Source organism: Prionailurus bengalensis, chromosome C1 (assembly GCF_016509475.1).
Source record: "Prionailurus bengalensis isolate Pbe53 chromosome C1, Fcat_Pben_1.1_paternal_pri, whole genome shotgun sequence".
In the NCBI taxonomy this organism is placed as follows: Eukaryota; Metazoa; Chordata; class Mammalia; order Carnivora; family Felidae; genus Prionailurus; species Prionailurus bengalensis.
Genome location: NC_057345.1, coordinates 142,904,299 through 142,920,259, shown reverse-complemented (window position 1 = coordinate 142,920,259; position 15,961 = coordinate 142,904,299). Strand labels below are relative to the sequence as shown.

Here is a 15,961-nt window from a genome sequence, read left to right as displayed (position 1 = left end):
CTAGCCCTGTGACACAGGCTGCCTTCAGTCCCTTACTCTAGCCGTGCCCTTTCCAGACTTGAGAGCTCTGCTTTGGCCTGGATTCCTCCCCTTTCTTCATCTGGGCATAAATGTCACCTGCTTAGAGAGCCTTTGCTGACCATCCTTGTTTCTTTCCTAAAGTTATTCTACTTACAACACATCATACACTCTAGCTCTTACAGTTTACATTTTTATTCTCTGTCTCCTCTACTGCACTATAACCTTCAAGAAGACATGTCTGCCTTTTTCAACAATTTACACGCAGAAACCTATCCCCCTACCTAGCCCATAGTGCTGTCCAGTAAATATTGGTGGAATAAGCAAATGGATAGGTCTGCTAACATCCTGCCATTTGATAGTACAGGTATTTGACTTGCATATGGCAAAACATGAATGATAACCTTCCTTTTTAAAGGAGTGTGTGCTTGATGAAACTTACATTATGTTAACTAATGACATTTGCATGCTGCCTCCTTTGTTTTTAGTTGAACTACAAAATAGAGGGAGAGAAACGGAAGCATAAGTACACTATGGACCCTGAATTGCCTCAGTTTATTCAGGCCAAGGTCAACGCCTTGAACATGAGTGATGTGAGTATTTGGCCTGTTGCCAGTCTAATATTGCTAACATGGGCCTCCTCTTTCCAGTTCTGTATAATTCTAGCAGTGAGAATTTTAAGGAGTATGGACCTTTTGAGTCTCTGTTGGAAAGTCATTGTGAAAACATGACTGCTGGTTAAACCTGAGGCTCCTCACCCCCTCCCCTGTCCTTGGAATGTCCATTCTGCCCACCATTCCCACAGTAGGAGACATTTTCAAGGATGCAGCCTTGATAGAGCAGTATGTTGTTGGGACCATCTGACTGGCATACGTGACTGAACCCAGTTAAGGCCTCTGTATAAACTTTAAAGATTGTGGTGGGCAGGTGAGGAGATCTACTTGTCTCATGGCCGCCCACGACAAGCCTTGTGTGTAAGTTCCCTTGTTTGTTAAACCTGTCACCTGCCAATCTGCAGTGGTCTCCCTCTTTGTTCGGTCTCACCTTGCCCTCCATGTATGGGGGCCAATTTTTAAATCATTCAACAGTAATGAATAGTCTGTAATAAGCACAAGTATTGCTTTGTCTAATTTTTCTTTCAGTCATTAAAACTTGTATAAAAGTTTATTAATTTTCTTTAGAAACTCTTTTTTGCATATAAATAGCCTCTTGGGTAGTCTAGATATATAATTGGTGGTGATGTTTAAATTCACTATTATGGGGGCGCCTGGGTGGCGCAGTCGGTTGAGCGTCCGACTTCAGCCAGGTCATGATCTCGTGGTCCGTGAGTTCGAGCCCCACGTCGGGCTCTGGGCTGATGGCTCAGAGCCTGGAGCCTGTTTCCGATTCTGTGTCTCCCTCTCTCTCTGCCCCTCCCCCGTTCATGCTCTGTCTCTCTCTGTCCCAAAAATAAAATAAATGTTGAAAAAAAAATTAAAAAAAAAAATAAATTCACTATTATGAGTTGTTTCCTTTTGCTTTAAAAAAAAAGTTGGTAAATTCTAACTTAAAAATGTAATCAAACCTGGATAAAATTGTTCATTTCTTAAAAGATGTCTTAGTCATTCTTCCTAACATTCTAGGCTCTTTTGTCTCCAAATAAAATTTTTTGGTACTCATTTCTATACTTTTGGTTTATTTAAATTTTTTTCTGCTTTTGTAAGTAATATTTAAGCATTAATTAAATCTGGGTGGTACTATATCTGAATTTTTTATTTTAGTTTTCATACCTTTCTATAAGATTAAATTGCTTCATTATAAGAAATACAAGAAAATTAAAGTATTACATGCTTATTATAGAAAAGTTTGAAAATGTAGAAATATATTCAAGTAGAGTAATAAAATAATAAAATACTCTTTCCTTTTTTCAAGTCTCATTATAAAGCAGACTGGAAGAAAACTCTTGCTAAGGGCTATGATTTGAGACCAGATGCCATTCCAATTGTTGCTGCAAAAAGTTCAAGAAATATTGCTAGTGATGTAAGTCTAATCTGAAAGTAGAAAACTCTTCTTCTATTTTTAAAACCTTTACATGGTATACGAGGATATATGAGGTAAATTAGGAAATAAAATATTATAGTATTAAAATATTTCCTAACATCCTAAGTGCCAATGAATTATATTACTTTGCTTTAAAATCCTTAGAAATTCAATACAAAAAGAAAATTTTTTAAACTGTGAAAAATGTTTGGTACTCTCATTGAAGTTGGAAACTGCTTTTTATTTGAATTTTTTTTCAAGAAAAAAACTTTGGCATACTAAAATGTCACTAAGTCAAAAAAAGTCTCCAAGTATTTTAAAAGAATAAAAATTTTTAACATAATTTTCACAAAGAAAAAATATGATAAAATATAGGGGCACCTGGGTGGCTTAGTTGGTTAAGCATCCGACTTTGGCTCAGGTCATAATCTCATGGTCTGTGGGTTCGAGACCTGCATCAGGCTCTGTGCTAACAGGTCAGAGCCTGGAGCTTGTTTCGGATTCTGTGTCTCCCTCTCTCTCAAAAAATAAGCATTAAAAAAAATTTTTAAACTGATAAAATATGGAAAACCAGGAAGAATTATAGATTTAAATGAGAGGATTTTAGTTGCTTACCTACTTTTTGCTTTTTATAAATTAAGTTATATTTTCTATATGAATTGATATAATAACTTGGTAGAGTAAAAATTCATTTGGAGTTGAATACACTAATTTGTATAAGAGCTCTGCTGAAATTTACTCAGGATTACACAAGTACTTTATAAAATAATGCAGTTCTTTTTGGAATTGATTATTAAAAAATATATATACACCAAATCCTTACTAAACTTTTCAGGAACCTTTGAGAATACTCAAAGAATCTACTTATAAATAATCTAGATGTAAACCACAAATTACCCCATTCTTAATTATCCCCAGAGCAAATCTCAAGACCCTCCATTAGAAATACTTTCCTAGTTATTTATTTAAAAATACTAAAACACTTAGATGTTACCTGCATTCAGACCAAATTTGGCTATTGCTTAATTTGTTACGTAAATTCAGTATAACACTTTAGTATTTCCTATAATTGACCCTATCAACCTTCTGTCTGTTTGTCTTTCTGTTTAATATAGTTCAAGTATAAAGAGGCTTATGAGAAAGCCAAAGGCAGGCAAATTGGATTTCTCAGTCTTCAGGATGATCCTAAACTGGTTCATTACATGAATGTAGCCAAAATCCAGTCAGATCGTGAGTACAAAAAGGGCTATGAAGCCAGCAAGACCAGGTATCACACACCCTTGGACATGTTCAGCGTGACAGCAGCCAAGAAATCTCAGGAGGCTGTTACCAATACCAACTACAGACAACCCTTCCACAGCTACACTCTGCTGCCTGATGCCTTGAATGTGGAGCATTCCAGGAATGCAATGCAGATCCAAAGCGATGTACGTAACAGTCAACACATTGTGGGCAATGAATTAGTTATCCGTTTCTAGCCAGTGGGAGGGACGAACAAGAAATTGGCAATTCCATTTACTTCATCTTAAACCTGGCCGGACTCACTATAATTAGGGATCCTCTCCAGAATTTGGAGTTTTAGAATTTCACTCATGTGAACTATATATAGCTTTAACATTTTTGTTTTAGTTAGTGTGTGTATGTGTGTGTGTGTGTGTGTGTGTGTTAGACACAGTATATGATATATTCTGTGAAAAGCTAAGAGGTTCAAATGAGTGCAATATACTGTCTTTCCAGTGTAAAATTCTTCTACCTTTTCCTCCAAGAAAGTTAAATTTAAAAAGGAATTATTGGGGCGCCTGGATGGCGCAGTCGGTTAAGCGTCCGACTTCAGCCAGGTCAGGATCTCGCGGTCCCGGAGTTTGAGCCCCGCGTCAGGCTCTGGGCTGATGGCTCAGAGCCTGGAGCCTGTTTCCGATTCTGTGTCTCCCTCTCTCTCTGCCCCTCCCCCGTTCATGCTATGTCTCTCTCTGTCCCAAAAATAAATAAACGTTGAAAAAAAAAATTAAAATAAATAAATAAATAAATAAAATAAAAAGGAATTATTGGGTCAGGTTTTCCTGTTCAAAATCACCATGAATTCAATCACTTTGTAATTTGGTTTCTTTTCCAAAAGATGGCAGGGAATAAAAAGCAGGTTACTCTCTTTTCCCTCTTTTTTTTTTTCTTTTTGATAATGAGTAAATTATCTAGCCAAAGAAACTCACGCTCTGACTGTTTCTGAAATGAAAATGTCCTTTTTCATTGTAAAGAATCTATATAAATCTGACTTCACCAACTGGATGAAAGGGATCGGCTGGGTCCCCATAGAGTCACTGGAGGTGGAGAAGGCGAGGAAAGCAGGAGAGATTCTTAGTGAGAAGAAGTATCGCCAGCATCCTGAGAAGCTGAAGTTCACCTATGCCATGGACACAATGGAACAAGCACTTAACAAAAGCAACAAACTGAATATGGATAAGGTAAGAACCCAACTGCTGGCCTCATTCCGAGCCAGCACTCAAGTCATGAGCCTGGCGGTGCCACTATAATCTTCATCAGCATTTTTAATCTTTGTGATGGTCTTGGTGGTGGTGGGAGGGGGAATTCTGTAACTTTCATCATGTCTGGAGAGCTCTCACATACACTGATCCTCAGACCATCTGTGTGCACTACTCAGAGGGTGTGACAGAACTGCAAAACTCCATGTGGTGTGAGGTTGGGGCAACATGGCATGTGTTGTTTCAGTGGAAGGAGACTCCCTTCTTTGATAGGTTTTTCCCTCGTGTGTTCAGTCTCATCACCCCATCTTCTTGCCATTTTATCCATTTCCCAACATCAGATTTAATTTCTTCTATCATGGAGATGTGAGTCTGTTTCTCCTGATAGCACATTCACAAACTTGTCCTGCCTTACAGTCATGTGCCTGTCCTTCTTGTTGCAGAGGCTCTACACTGAAAAGTGGAACAAAGACAAGACCACCATTCACGTCATGCCAGACACTCCTGACATTTTGCTTTCCAGAATAAACCAAATCACCATGAGTGATGTAAGTAGATTGACAGCAACAAAGTGGGAGAGAAGGTTGGAGGGAACGAATATTTATGGGATGCCTCTCTTTTACATACCAACTGCTTCAAAATCAGGATTCCCATTCGAACCCAAATAACAAGCTGCAGGTGTTATTCTATTTTGTCATTTAGAAACTGTACAAAGCTGGCTGGGAAGAGGAGAAGAAGAAAGGATATGACCTGAGGCCTGATGCCATTCCAATAAAGGCTGCAAAAGCCTGTAGAGACATTGCCAGTGATGTAAGTACTTCCACTGGGCTTTCTTTAGGCTCAGCAAATGAGACGCAAATGAGCCAAGTTCCTGTGCATATTCAAGAGCTGCAGTCAACTCTACCTAGTGTTGGTGGGATTATCATCCATGGAACACACAAGACACTTTCCTTCACCCAGTCCAAGTACCCTCTAATCATTTGTTCATTATTTGATGTAAAAAGTAACTGGGTCATGTTAAGACAAGTTGCTTTTAGAGTATTCAGATCATTTATAGGCAATTCTGGGTGAATGTAGGGATGCAATCTACACGTTTTACCCAAGAGACCCATGATCTGGCTCTTTCCTGAATTAAAGATGCACCAGGAGAAATTGTGCCTGTAGCCTTTTCTGATTAGACACCTGAGTGAGGAAAGCTGCTTTCTAAAGCACCCTAAAACAACTTACTTATGCATCTCTTTGATTAATTCTGAGATCATTTTCTTTCCATGGAGTCAAGTCTGGCAAGAAATTTGAAGTAAAAAGATTTTGTTCACGGCCCCCATGAGCTTCTCTCTAATTGTACAGTAGCTCTAAAACTGTACACCTATGACAAATCTCATGGCGTCTAATGAATTACATTTTGTTCTCTTTCCTTCACTAACTTCATCACCATGCTTTCTTTCCCATCCGCAGTACAAATACAAGCAAGCCTATGAACAAGCCAAAGGAAAACACATTGGCTTCCGGAGCCTAGAGGACGACCCCAAGTTGGTGCACTTCATGCAGGTGGCCAAGATGCAGTCAGATCGGGAATATAAGAAGGCGTATGAGCAATCCAAGACCTCTTTCCACACCCCGGTGGACATGTTCAGTGTGGTGGCAGCCAAGAAGTCTCAGGAAGCAGCCACCAACACCAACTACAGAAATGTGATCCATACCTACAACATGCTTCCTGACGCCATGGGCTTTGAACTGGCCAAAAATATGATGCAGATTCAAAGTGATGTATGTGACAGCCATATCATTTGTAGAACATTTACTCTGGATAATAAGTGAATCATTAATGACCCTAAATCATTATGAAAATCCTGAAAGAAATTCATGTGTAATTTCCCACCAAATTGTTTATATGTATTTTTTAACTTAGATTGAATTTATTTCTTTTAACAAAAGGGGATAAATTCTAGAAACTAAAGTCTTATTTTACAGCATTCTTGCTGTGAGGATTGTTGAATGCTGGATCCAGCAATCGCAAATGAAATTTTGTTGCAGAGAGCATGCTGAAGGAAACCTGTCTAGCAAAGAGAGTCAGAAGCATAAATGGCTCCTGATACAGAAGTAAGGGGAAGGGCAGAAAAGTCAGATAACTTGGTAGCTCCTGCCCCTCACTCCTAACCAGCTTTCATTCCACTCCTTCCAACTTTGCAACTTGCTGATGAAACATTGAGGAGGTGAGGGCTGAGGCAGCTACTGGAATGAATTGAGGAAGGAACAGAATTCAGCTAGAGAGACCATTTATTTGGTGGCTCTGAGAAGGGAATTTAAATTACAAACCAAAGGCAGGCCACACCAAGCATGTGTTTCTCTTTGGGAATATTTGAGCTGAGCTATTATGTACCCCACCCCTGACAATTAAGTGCTCATATAAAACCAACCATGGCAGAGTTGTAGAGGACAATATCAGAATTGGGGGGGGGGGGGGACCAAAAAATTTGCACAGAGTACCAGTGAGGTTTCTGGCATACCTGAGAGAGTTGTAACAGTGGTGGGTGAGCAAAACTTACAATGAAAGAGAGAACCGGGGTCCCAGTGAGTCCTCGGTCAACCAAGGGAACTTGGGAATTTTTGTAAGAAAGACCAGCATCATTCCTTTTCTTGAGAGAATAGTCATGTAGTAGTTTAGTTGGTATCTCTTAGCATTTTTTCTTTAATGAAGGCATTGCGGAAAATAACTCACAAAGAAAGTACTGCTTGTTTTTAATTGTTCGTGCAAGAAAATGTGAAAAAATATGTTTGGGGACAAAAAGAGTTGAAGTTTGTTATGCTGTTGGTTGAACACTTAGGGAATATTAAACACCCACTCATAGTCCTTGGAAGTTTGGGTTTCTCCTCATCCATGAACCTTTCCTCTTTTGCAGAATCAGTACAAAGCTGACTATGTTGACTTCATGAAGGGCATTGGATGGCTCCCTCTGGGCTCCCTAGAAGCTGAGAAAAACAAGAAAGCCATGGAGATTATCAGTGAAAAGAAGTACCGCCAGCACCCGGACACTTTGAAGTATTCCACTTTGATGGACTCAATGAACATGGTTCTGGCCCAGAATAATGCAAAAATTATGAATGAAGTAAGTCATTCGTAATGTGATAGTTCCTAAGCACCGGGAAAAAGCCAGGCATTCTTTTTTATTTTATTTATTTATTATTTTTTTTTAATTTTTTTTTTCAACGTTTATTTATTTTTGGGACAGAAAGAGACAGAGCATGAACGGGGGAGGGGCAGAGAGAGAGGGAGACACAGAATTGGAAACAGGCTCCAGGCTCTGAGCCATCAGCCCAGAGCCTGACGCGGGGCTCAAACTCACGGACCACGAGATCGTGACCTGGCTGAAGTTGGACGCTCAACCGGCTGCGCCACCCAGGCGCCCCAAAGCCAGGCATTCTTACATTTGACCTATGGGTTTTGCTAATAGTTTTAGGGCATTACAATGAATGTTTATTCGACTTCGCAAAAGGAACTTGTGGTTGGGGCGCCTGGGAGGCTCAGTTGGCTAAGCATTCAACTTCAGCTCAGGTCATGATCTCAGGTTCATGAGTTTAAGCCCCGAGTTGGGGTCTGTGCTGACAGCTCAGACAGAGCCTGGAGACTGTTTCAGATTCTGTGTCTCCCTCTCTCTCTGCTCCTTCCCTGCTCATGTTCTGTCTCTCTCAAAAATAAATAAACATAAAAAATTTTTTTTTTTTTTTTTTTTTTTAAATTTTTTTTTTTTTTTCAACGTTTATTTATTTTTGGGACAGAGAGAGACAGAGCATGAACCGGGGAGGGGCAGAGAGAGAGGGAGACACAGAATCGGAAACAGGCTCCAGGCTTCGAGCCATCAGCCCAGAGCCCAATGCGGGGCTCGAACTCGCGGACCGCGAGATCGTGACCTGGCTGAAGTCGGACGCTTAACCAACTGCGCCACCCAGGCGCCCCAACATAAAAAATTTTTTAAAAGGGGGGACTTATGGTTAAAAAAAATGGTAGAAGTCAGTCCTAATTCGTGGCCTCCCAAATGTTTAGTGAACCAGTTTTCCCAACAGACATAACAAAAGAAATATGAATTGTTTCTTTTCATGCACATTTTGTAACAAAATCTTATTTGTCTAAGATGAAGTTGAGTAGAAGTTCATGATGCTGAATCAGCACATTGTTTGCCTGATAACAACTGGGTATTGCAGCCCACCCTGTTTCCTAGCTGCGTCAGTGGAATTGAAGAAGACTCTTAGATTATGTGGCTATGGCAGCATTCGGAGCCGGGACCTTCTGTGGGCAAATCATAAGAGCAATTGTTCTCCCATCAGTAGTCCCTTGGATCATTAATTATTCCACCCTTTAGAAAAGGCTTACTGTATTTTTAAAAATTTGTTAGCCATAATAAATATCAGGACCAATAAACACATCAACCTGGTACTTCTCTAAGTTACAAATAATAAAATAATTGCAACAGCATTGTTGTGGATCACGATTTGAAATGCCATTGATTAGCAAAAGAGAAAAAAAACTATTTGGACTTTAACATTAAACAGTTGCATAAAATTATGGTTCTACTTGTACTAGAGAGAGCTGTATTTTACTAAGTCTCTGAGTAAATCCCTTGGAGTCTTCTGAGAAAGAAAACTGATTGGTCAAGATGACCGTTGCCTTTGATAGGGGCTTGCCTAAAAGACAAGGCACAAATCTCAGTGCCTCTTTTAAGATTTAGTATTTAAACTCTCACAAGCTCACATAAACCTTTCATTTATTTTTCAGCATTAATGATTTATTAACCATTTCAGAATAATGATGCTAAAGTAAGAATCTTCATCCTCTTATTGCAAAGTTGTGGAAATTATAGCCCAGACCTGCTGTGTGTCTTTAGGCAAGGTACATTGCTTCTCTGGGCCATAATTTCCTCAAATCTGCAACAAAAGGATTCAACTGATGACCACCAAGATATCTCTCAGTGTAGCATTTGCTATTTCTATGAATCTCATCTTGGCATCATTTTACTTTCCATCTTACATAATCTCTACTGTCTTGTTTGAATGAGTATCTTTTCCATAAAAAAAATAAAATCGAGTTAATAAAAATACTTAAAATATTGATGTGTATATACATATACATATATACATATGTATGTGTATATATATATATATAAAATGAGCATATTTTAAGATTTGTAAATACTAACTTTCCTTTTTTCCTTTTTTTTCTTTTTTAAATTTTCCAGCATCTCTACAAACAAGCATGGGAGGCTGATAAGACCAAAGTCCATATTATGCCTGATATCCCCCAGATTATTTTGGCAAAGGCAAATGCAATTAATATGAGTGATGTAAGTGTAATCCCCCCTGGTTTATTTGAACCAGTATAAACAAATAAAGTAATGTCTCAACTATGAAGAATGAATGTTTTGAAAATAAGAGGAATCCACAAATGACAATCTTTCTCTTTCTAACCTTGCTTTGCTAAGAGTTGGAGCAAGCCTGTCAATGAGACTTGGGCCCAGCAGTTAGGAATCTGAAGGGCACTTGGATTTTGTTTGGGGGGGCGGGTATGCCTCCTCAAACTAAGAGACCTGGCAGGAAGAGAAGGGCTTGCCCCCTCCCTCTCCCAGAAGAGAAAAAGGAAGTGAAAATCCTAGGGCTCAGTTCCTGTAGTCTCTCTACCAAGCCTTTGAGATGGTCCTAAAGAGGGGGGGTCTCAGGGAAAGTTAAATGGAAAGGGAAGATGAACATTTTGAAGAATTTGGAGCAAGCTCCATAACAAGGAATGTTCCACACTTAGTGTTAGAAAATGCGTAGGTGTTTTATTTCACTTCCTTTCTCAACCTAACCATAGTTGCTAGAAAATCTCCAATCCTACCAGTGTTTTTTTCTTCTCTTTGAATTCCATAAGGATTTAGGATTGATGACTCCTTTTTGGATCGTAAAATCCACACAATTACATAAATAAAAGTGTCACTTGCAAAACAGTGAAGTTTTCTTTTGATCTAAGAGAATGGTTGTTTCGTAGTCTTTCCTTGACTCTTAATTGATAAAAACGTTATCAATTAGAATCTGCTGGGCTTTAGCGATTTTAAAAAGCATATTTACAACCTAAGAGATCATTAGCTGTTTTTCTGATGGTTTCTTGAAGATAAGTTTGGGTTTGTAATAGACTTTTTCCAAACACAATTTTGTTATTTGTAAGAACATTTAGCCATTGAACCACCAAGGAAGCATTCTGCTTAAAAATAAAAATGATGCCACAGCACTAGTGTTTACTCTTTTAAAATAAGCCCAGGCTTTTCTATTTAGAAGAAAATTATTCCCTTGCCTCTCTTTACAGAAACTCTACAAACTTTCTTTGGAAGAATCTAAAAAGAAAGGCTATGATCTCAGAACTGATGCAATTCCTATCAAAGCTGCCAAAGCCTCAAGAGATATTGCAAGTGATGTAAGTCTGCAGGAAAACACTCACCTTTGTTTTGTTTTGTTTTGTTTTGTTTTCTAATTTACCAAAATAATAAGGGCTGAAACACCCAATGGATAAAATACGGGGGGAACAAAGCATGCCTACTAACAATGGCCTCCTATTCAATGAGTACCTCTTAGGTTTGCTCTTTTGTTGTCTCTGGTATTTCTGAAAAAAACAGAATGCTAACCACATTATGACCACATATCTTTGTGCTCCCCAGCTTATGAGATCTAGGTGAATTTTCTTTGAACTTCATCCCCAAGGCTATGGCCTGTAGAAATCCAAAGCCCTTCACCAAGCTTTCCTGCAGAAAGACTTGGATTGTTCTTGCTTCCTGCCTGTTAGGAACTGTCCTCCTAACAGGATGTCTCATTGTGTGGTATACTAGGGGTGCTGATATTTTGGTCTCATGACAACTGATTATTAAATAATCAGAAATTTTGCAAGCCAGTTGTTAAATTCTTGGTAGCTTGACATCAGCCATGGTGGGAGTATTTACACCACAGAAATTGACAAACACTGCAGATGAGGGCTTTTATCCCTCCAATCGCCGGTGTGCCAACACACCATTGCCATAACACATCACCTGTGGGAAATTCAGTTCTTTCATTTGGTTGTTTCCACAAGAAATCTGCTCACAGTGAGCACTGAGTTATTTGGGGGTAATGGGAAGAGCACATTTCAGAGCACTCTCTCCTTAGCCACTCCTGCAATGACACTTTCTCTCTCATTTTACATACTTGCTCTTCATCTTTCCTACCTGCCCATCCTGATGCCACTACTACATTGTCCTGAAATCTCCAAATTCTTTTCCCTCTATTATGCTGGAGTAATTTGGCTCCCCGAGCTCCTGCCCCCTAACTCACACACTCAAACTCACAAGAGACAGACAGAATAGAAACTTTCCATGTATCAGGATCCTCTCTCTGTAGAAAGAAGTTGAGTGATAAATAAAACTTCTTCCCTATTATGCCAGTCTTAAGGGAAAAGGAGTTCTACAAATACAAAGCTACTCTAAAACGATATCCCATAACTAAGCCTATTCTAACTGTAAAAGGCTGGCTGATGATTTCTTAAGGCAGCATTAAACTGCTTAGAACATTCTGCTCTTTTCACTCATTTGCCCTACTGAAGTTCTCTTTGACACTAACAACAGAGTATGTGTGGAAGGCAGTGTGGTATATCATCACAGGCTCTGGGTTCTAATACTTAGTGACCTTAGCAAGCCACTCACCTCCCTGGGTCTCAGCTTACTCACCTGTAACATTGGGGCAGTAATAATAACTCTGTAATCTACCTCACAAAATGTAGTTGTGAGTAGCAAGTTACACAAATAAATGTGAAAAATGTGTTTTATAAACTGTAGAACTCTACACAAGTATCACTTTTTATGAAATACAGAATGTTGACACTAGAATGCTTCTAGTCAAAAGAACTGCTGTAACAAATATTCTAATTTTTTCACAGTATAAATACAAATACAATTATGAAAAGGAAAGGGGGAAAATGGTTGGTTTCCGTAGTCTTGAGGATGATCCCAAGTTGGTCCATTCCATGCAAGTGGCTAAGATGCAGTCTGATCGAGAGTATAAGAAAAACTATGAGAAGACAAAGACCAGCTATCACACTCCTGCTGACATGCTCAGTGTCACAGCTGCCAAGGATGCCCAAGCCAACATCACCAACACCAACTACAAGCACTTGATTCACAAGTATGTCCTCCTTCCAGATGCCATGAGCATCGAGCTGACCAGGAATATGAATCGCATACAGAGTGATGTAAGTCTCTCTTCTTTCTGGGTGATGGTTGGATTCCTAGCCCAGGAATGGAGATCACAGTCTTCTATACTTTTGTGTCTAAACTGACAAAGGTAAAGTAATTGATAAGGTGAAGGAGAATTTGTCTCTTTTCTTTATAGAATGAATACAAGCAGGACTACAATGAGTGGTACAAAGGGCTTGGCTGGAGTCCAGCTGGTTCCCTAGAAGTGGAGAAGGCCAAGAAAGCAACTGAATATGCCAGCGATCAGAAATACCGCCAGCATCCTAGCAACTTCCAGTTTAAGAAACTGACTGACTCTATGGACATGGTTCTAGCCAAGCAGAATGCACATACCATGAACAAGGTAGGCAGCCATCCTTCTATTCAGGTCCTTCCATACAGCTCCCAGGAAGGCAGGGCTAGCAGCCTCTGGTTCTTGTTTGGGGAATTTGGTTGGAGTCCACCACTTCTGGGCAGTGACAAACAGTTCCAGAGCATGTCCCTATATCATTTTCTTCTGCCGACTTCTTATTTCCCCTGTTTGGTTTTGGGTTTTTATGAGAAAGAGAGAGAGAGAGAGAGAGCGTGAGTGAGTGCATGAGCGCAAGTGCAGAGGGCAGAGGGAGAGAGAGAGAGAGAGTCAGTCTTAAGTAGGCTCCACATCCAGTACAGAGCCTGATGTGGGGCTCAATCTCACAACTGTGAGATCAGGACCTGAGCTGAAATCAAGAGGTGGACACTTAACTGACTGAACCACTCAGGTGCCCCATTTCCCCTGAATCTTATCATTGAGTTACAAATCATTTGTTTTTTAAAATTATTATATGTTAAGTATTTTTAATCCATTCTAGAAGATAGACCTACAATATTATTTTTAAAAAATCTGAGGGGGCACCTGGGTGGCTCAGTCGGTTAAACGTCCGACTTCGGCTCAGGTCACGATCTCGCGGTATGTGAGTTCGAGCCCCGCGTCGGGCTCTGTGCTGACTGCTCAGAGCCTGGAGCTTGTTTCAGATTCTGTGTCTCCCTCTCTTTCTGACCCTCCCCCGTTCATGCTCTGTCTCTCTCTGTCGCAAAAATAAATAAACGTTAAAAAAAAATTTAAAAAAAAATCTGAGTTTGTTTTTAGTGTCTTTTCTGAATCATAAGCTACTTTAGTTACTAAAATTAATCTAATTCAAATTGAGTGCATTCAAATGCTCTGTTAAGTTTTTTTCTTTCCTGTGGGTCCTAAAAAGCTATTCAAATTTCAAGTGTCTTTTTCCCCCCTAACTTCCTAGCACTTATATACCATTGACTGGAATAAAGATAAAACCAAGATTCATGTGATGCCAGATACACCAGATATTTTACAAGCCAAGCAGAATCAAGCTATGTATAGCCAGGTAAAGTTATATAAAAATTTGGCTTAAAACTAATTAAACTTATTAAATGATGTAATGGTAAATAATTGATGTAAATGCAGAAGGAATGGAAATGAATGACTCACACTGGCTAACTAGAGATGCTGCAAAATATGGCAGTTAAAAGGAAGGGCTTTAGCCGTGACTCTTTTGCTCCATGGAGAGAGGCACTGTGCCCGTGTGATTTATCTCCGTACTCCTTGTACTTGGCACAGAGTAGGAAATCAATAAATAATTGTTGAAAGAAAAAAATTGCATCAGACAGACCTGCTTTGGGTTTTGGCTTTTATGAATTATATAACATTGGGTCTAAGCCTTAGTTTCCTCATTCCTAAAATTGGGACCATAATAATGCTTATGACATTAAATTAAATTGCTGTGAAGACCAAATGAGAAATTTCCATGGAAGGCTCTCCACACAGTAACTGTGTTGAACACACACTAAGTCTGGATGACTTACAACTATTTTTATTATTATCCAGTTTTAACCCCCTTGCACCTATTCAATAAATTTCATGCATAAAGATGAATTCATTTATTGTGCCTCATAAAAGGCTTTTCAGTATCTACTACTTTTATCACTTAGATAATCAAAATTTTGTTACCTTTTTTTGGTTACCAATTTTTTTTCACATCTGTGATTCAAATAGTGAGCCCAGACTGTACTTAACAGCAGGAGGAAAGTACCTAATATACTTGATATGCCCATATTGTGTCTGAACAGAAAAGCAACTCTAAAATTGTATATGTATCTCATAACTGCGTGTATTCTCAGAGTCAGAAAATTGAAGCAAAATCCTGTAATGCTAAGTCAGTGCTTCATAAAAACAGCTTCATTTGTTTTTATCCATATCTTTAGAGATAAGGGAGATGATAGAATCTGACGTCTACTGTCTAGGTAAACTGTTATTCAGTAATTCATTGGGGTTTTAGTATATACTGAATAATGCTAAATTATTTAATTTCCAGAAACTCTATAAACTTGGATGGGAAGAAGCTTTGAAGAAAGGATATGATCTCCCAGTTGATGCAATTTCTGTGCAGATGGCCAAAGCTTCAAGAGACATCGTTAGTGATGTAAGTACTTGTTTGGCTTTTATGATATGTTATCTGAATCAGGTATCTTAATGCTGGTAACTATTTTTACAGATGGGCCTTACCTTTCAAAATGTAATACTATTTCTTCATCTTCTCCTATCCTCTCAGTTTACCAAAAATTCACTTTTCTTTCTTACTGATCCAGTATCAAAGAAAGGGTTTCTTGAATAGAGGTTGAGTCAGGGGACCTATAAGAGCCATTATCACACTAACAATGAAGCAACAGAAAGACAAAGAAACTGATCCCATTGCACCAAGAAGCATAAAATACCTAGGAATAAATCTAACCAAAGATGTAAAAGATCTGTATGCTGAAAACTATAGAAAGCTTATGAAGGTAATTGAAGAAGATATAAAGAAATGGAAAGACATTCCCTGCTCATGGATTGGAAGAATAAATATTGTCAAAATGTCAATACTACCCAAAGCTATCTACACATTCAATGCAATCCCAATCAAAATTGCACCAGCATTCTTCTCGAAACTAGAACAAGCAATCCTAAAATTCATATGGAACCACAAAAGGCCCCGAATAGCCAAAGGAATTTTGAAGAAGAAGACCAAAGCAGGAGACATCACAATCCCAGACTTTAGCCTCTACTACAAAGCTGTCATCATCAAGACAGCATGGTATTGGCACAAAAACAGACACATAGACCAATGGAATAGAGTAGAAACCCCAGAACTAGACCCACAAATGTATGGCCAACTCATCTTTGACAAA

The 15,961-nt window shown here is 39.0% G+C and overlaps 1 protein-coding gene across 29 annotated transcripts in view; it reads left to right on the top strand.

Moving 5' to 3' along the window:
* Positions 1 to 15,961, top strand: part of NEB (nebulin) — a 222,045-nt gene that overhangs the window by 53,845 nt on the left and 152,239 nt on the right. For all 29 annotated transcript variants that reach the window (XM_043576703.1, XM_043576705.1, XM_043576679.1 and 26 more), the window contains exons 39-52: positions 507 to 611; positions 1,930 to 2,037; positions 3,153 to 3,464; positions 4,290 to 4,496; positions 4,958 to 5,062; positions 5,217 to 5,324; positions 5,970 to 6,281; positions 7,415 to 7,621; positions 9,746 to 9,850; positions 10,846 to 10,953; positions 12,442 to 12,753; positions 12,894 to 13,100; positions 14,017 to 14,121; positions 15,109 to 15,216. In XM_043576703.1, coding sequence (XP_043432638.1) covers positions 507 to 611; positions 1,930 to 2,037; positions 3,153 to 3,464; positions 4,290 to 4,496; positions 4,958 to 5,062; positions 5,217 to 5,324; positions 5,970 to 6,281; positions 7,415 to 7,621; positions 9,746 to 9,850; positions 10,846 to 10,953; positions 12,442 to 12,753; positions 12,894 to 13,100; positions 14,017 to 14,121; positions 15,109 to 15,216 — 2,409 coding nt within the window. The remainder of the gene's footprint in view (positions 1 to 506; positions 612 to 1,929; positions 2,038 to 3,152; positions 3,465 to 4,289; positions 4,497 to 4,957; positions 5,063 to 5,216; positions 5,325 to 5,969; positions 6,282 to 7,414; positions 7,622 to 9,745; positions 9,851 to 10,845; positions 10,954 to 12,441; positions 12,754 to 12,893; positions 13,101 to 14,016; positions 14,122 to 15,108; positions 15,217 to 15,961) is intronic.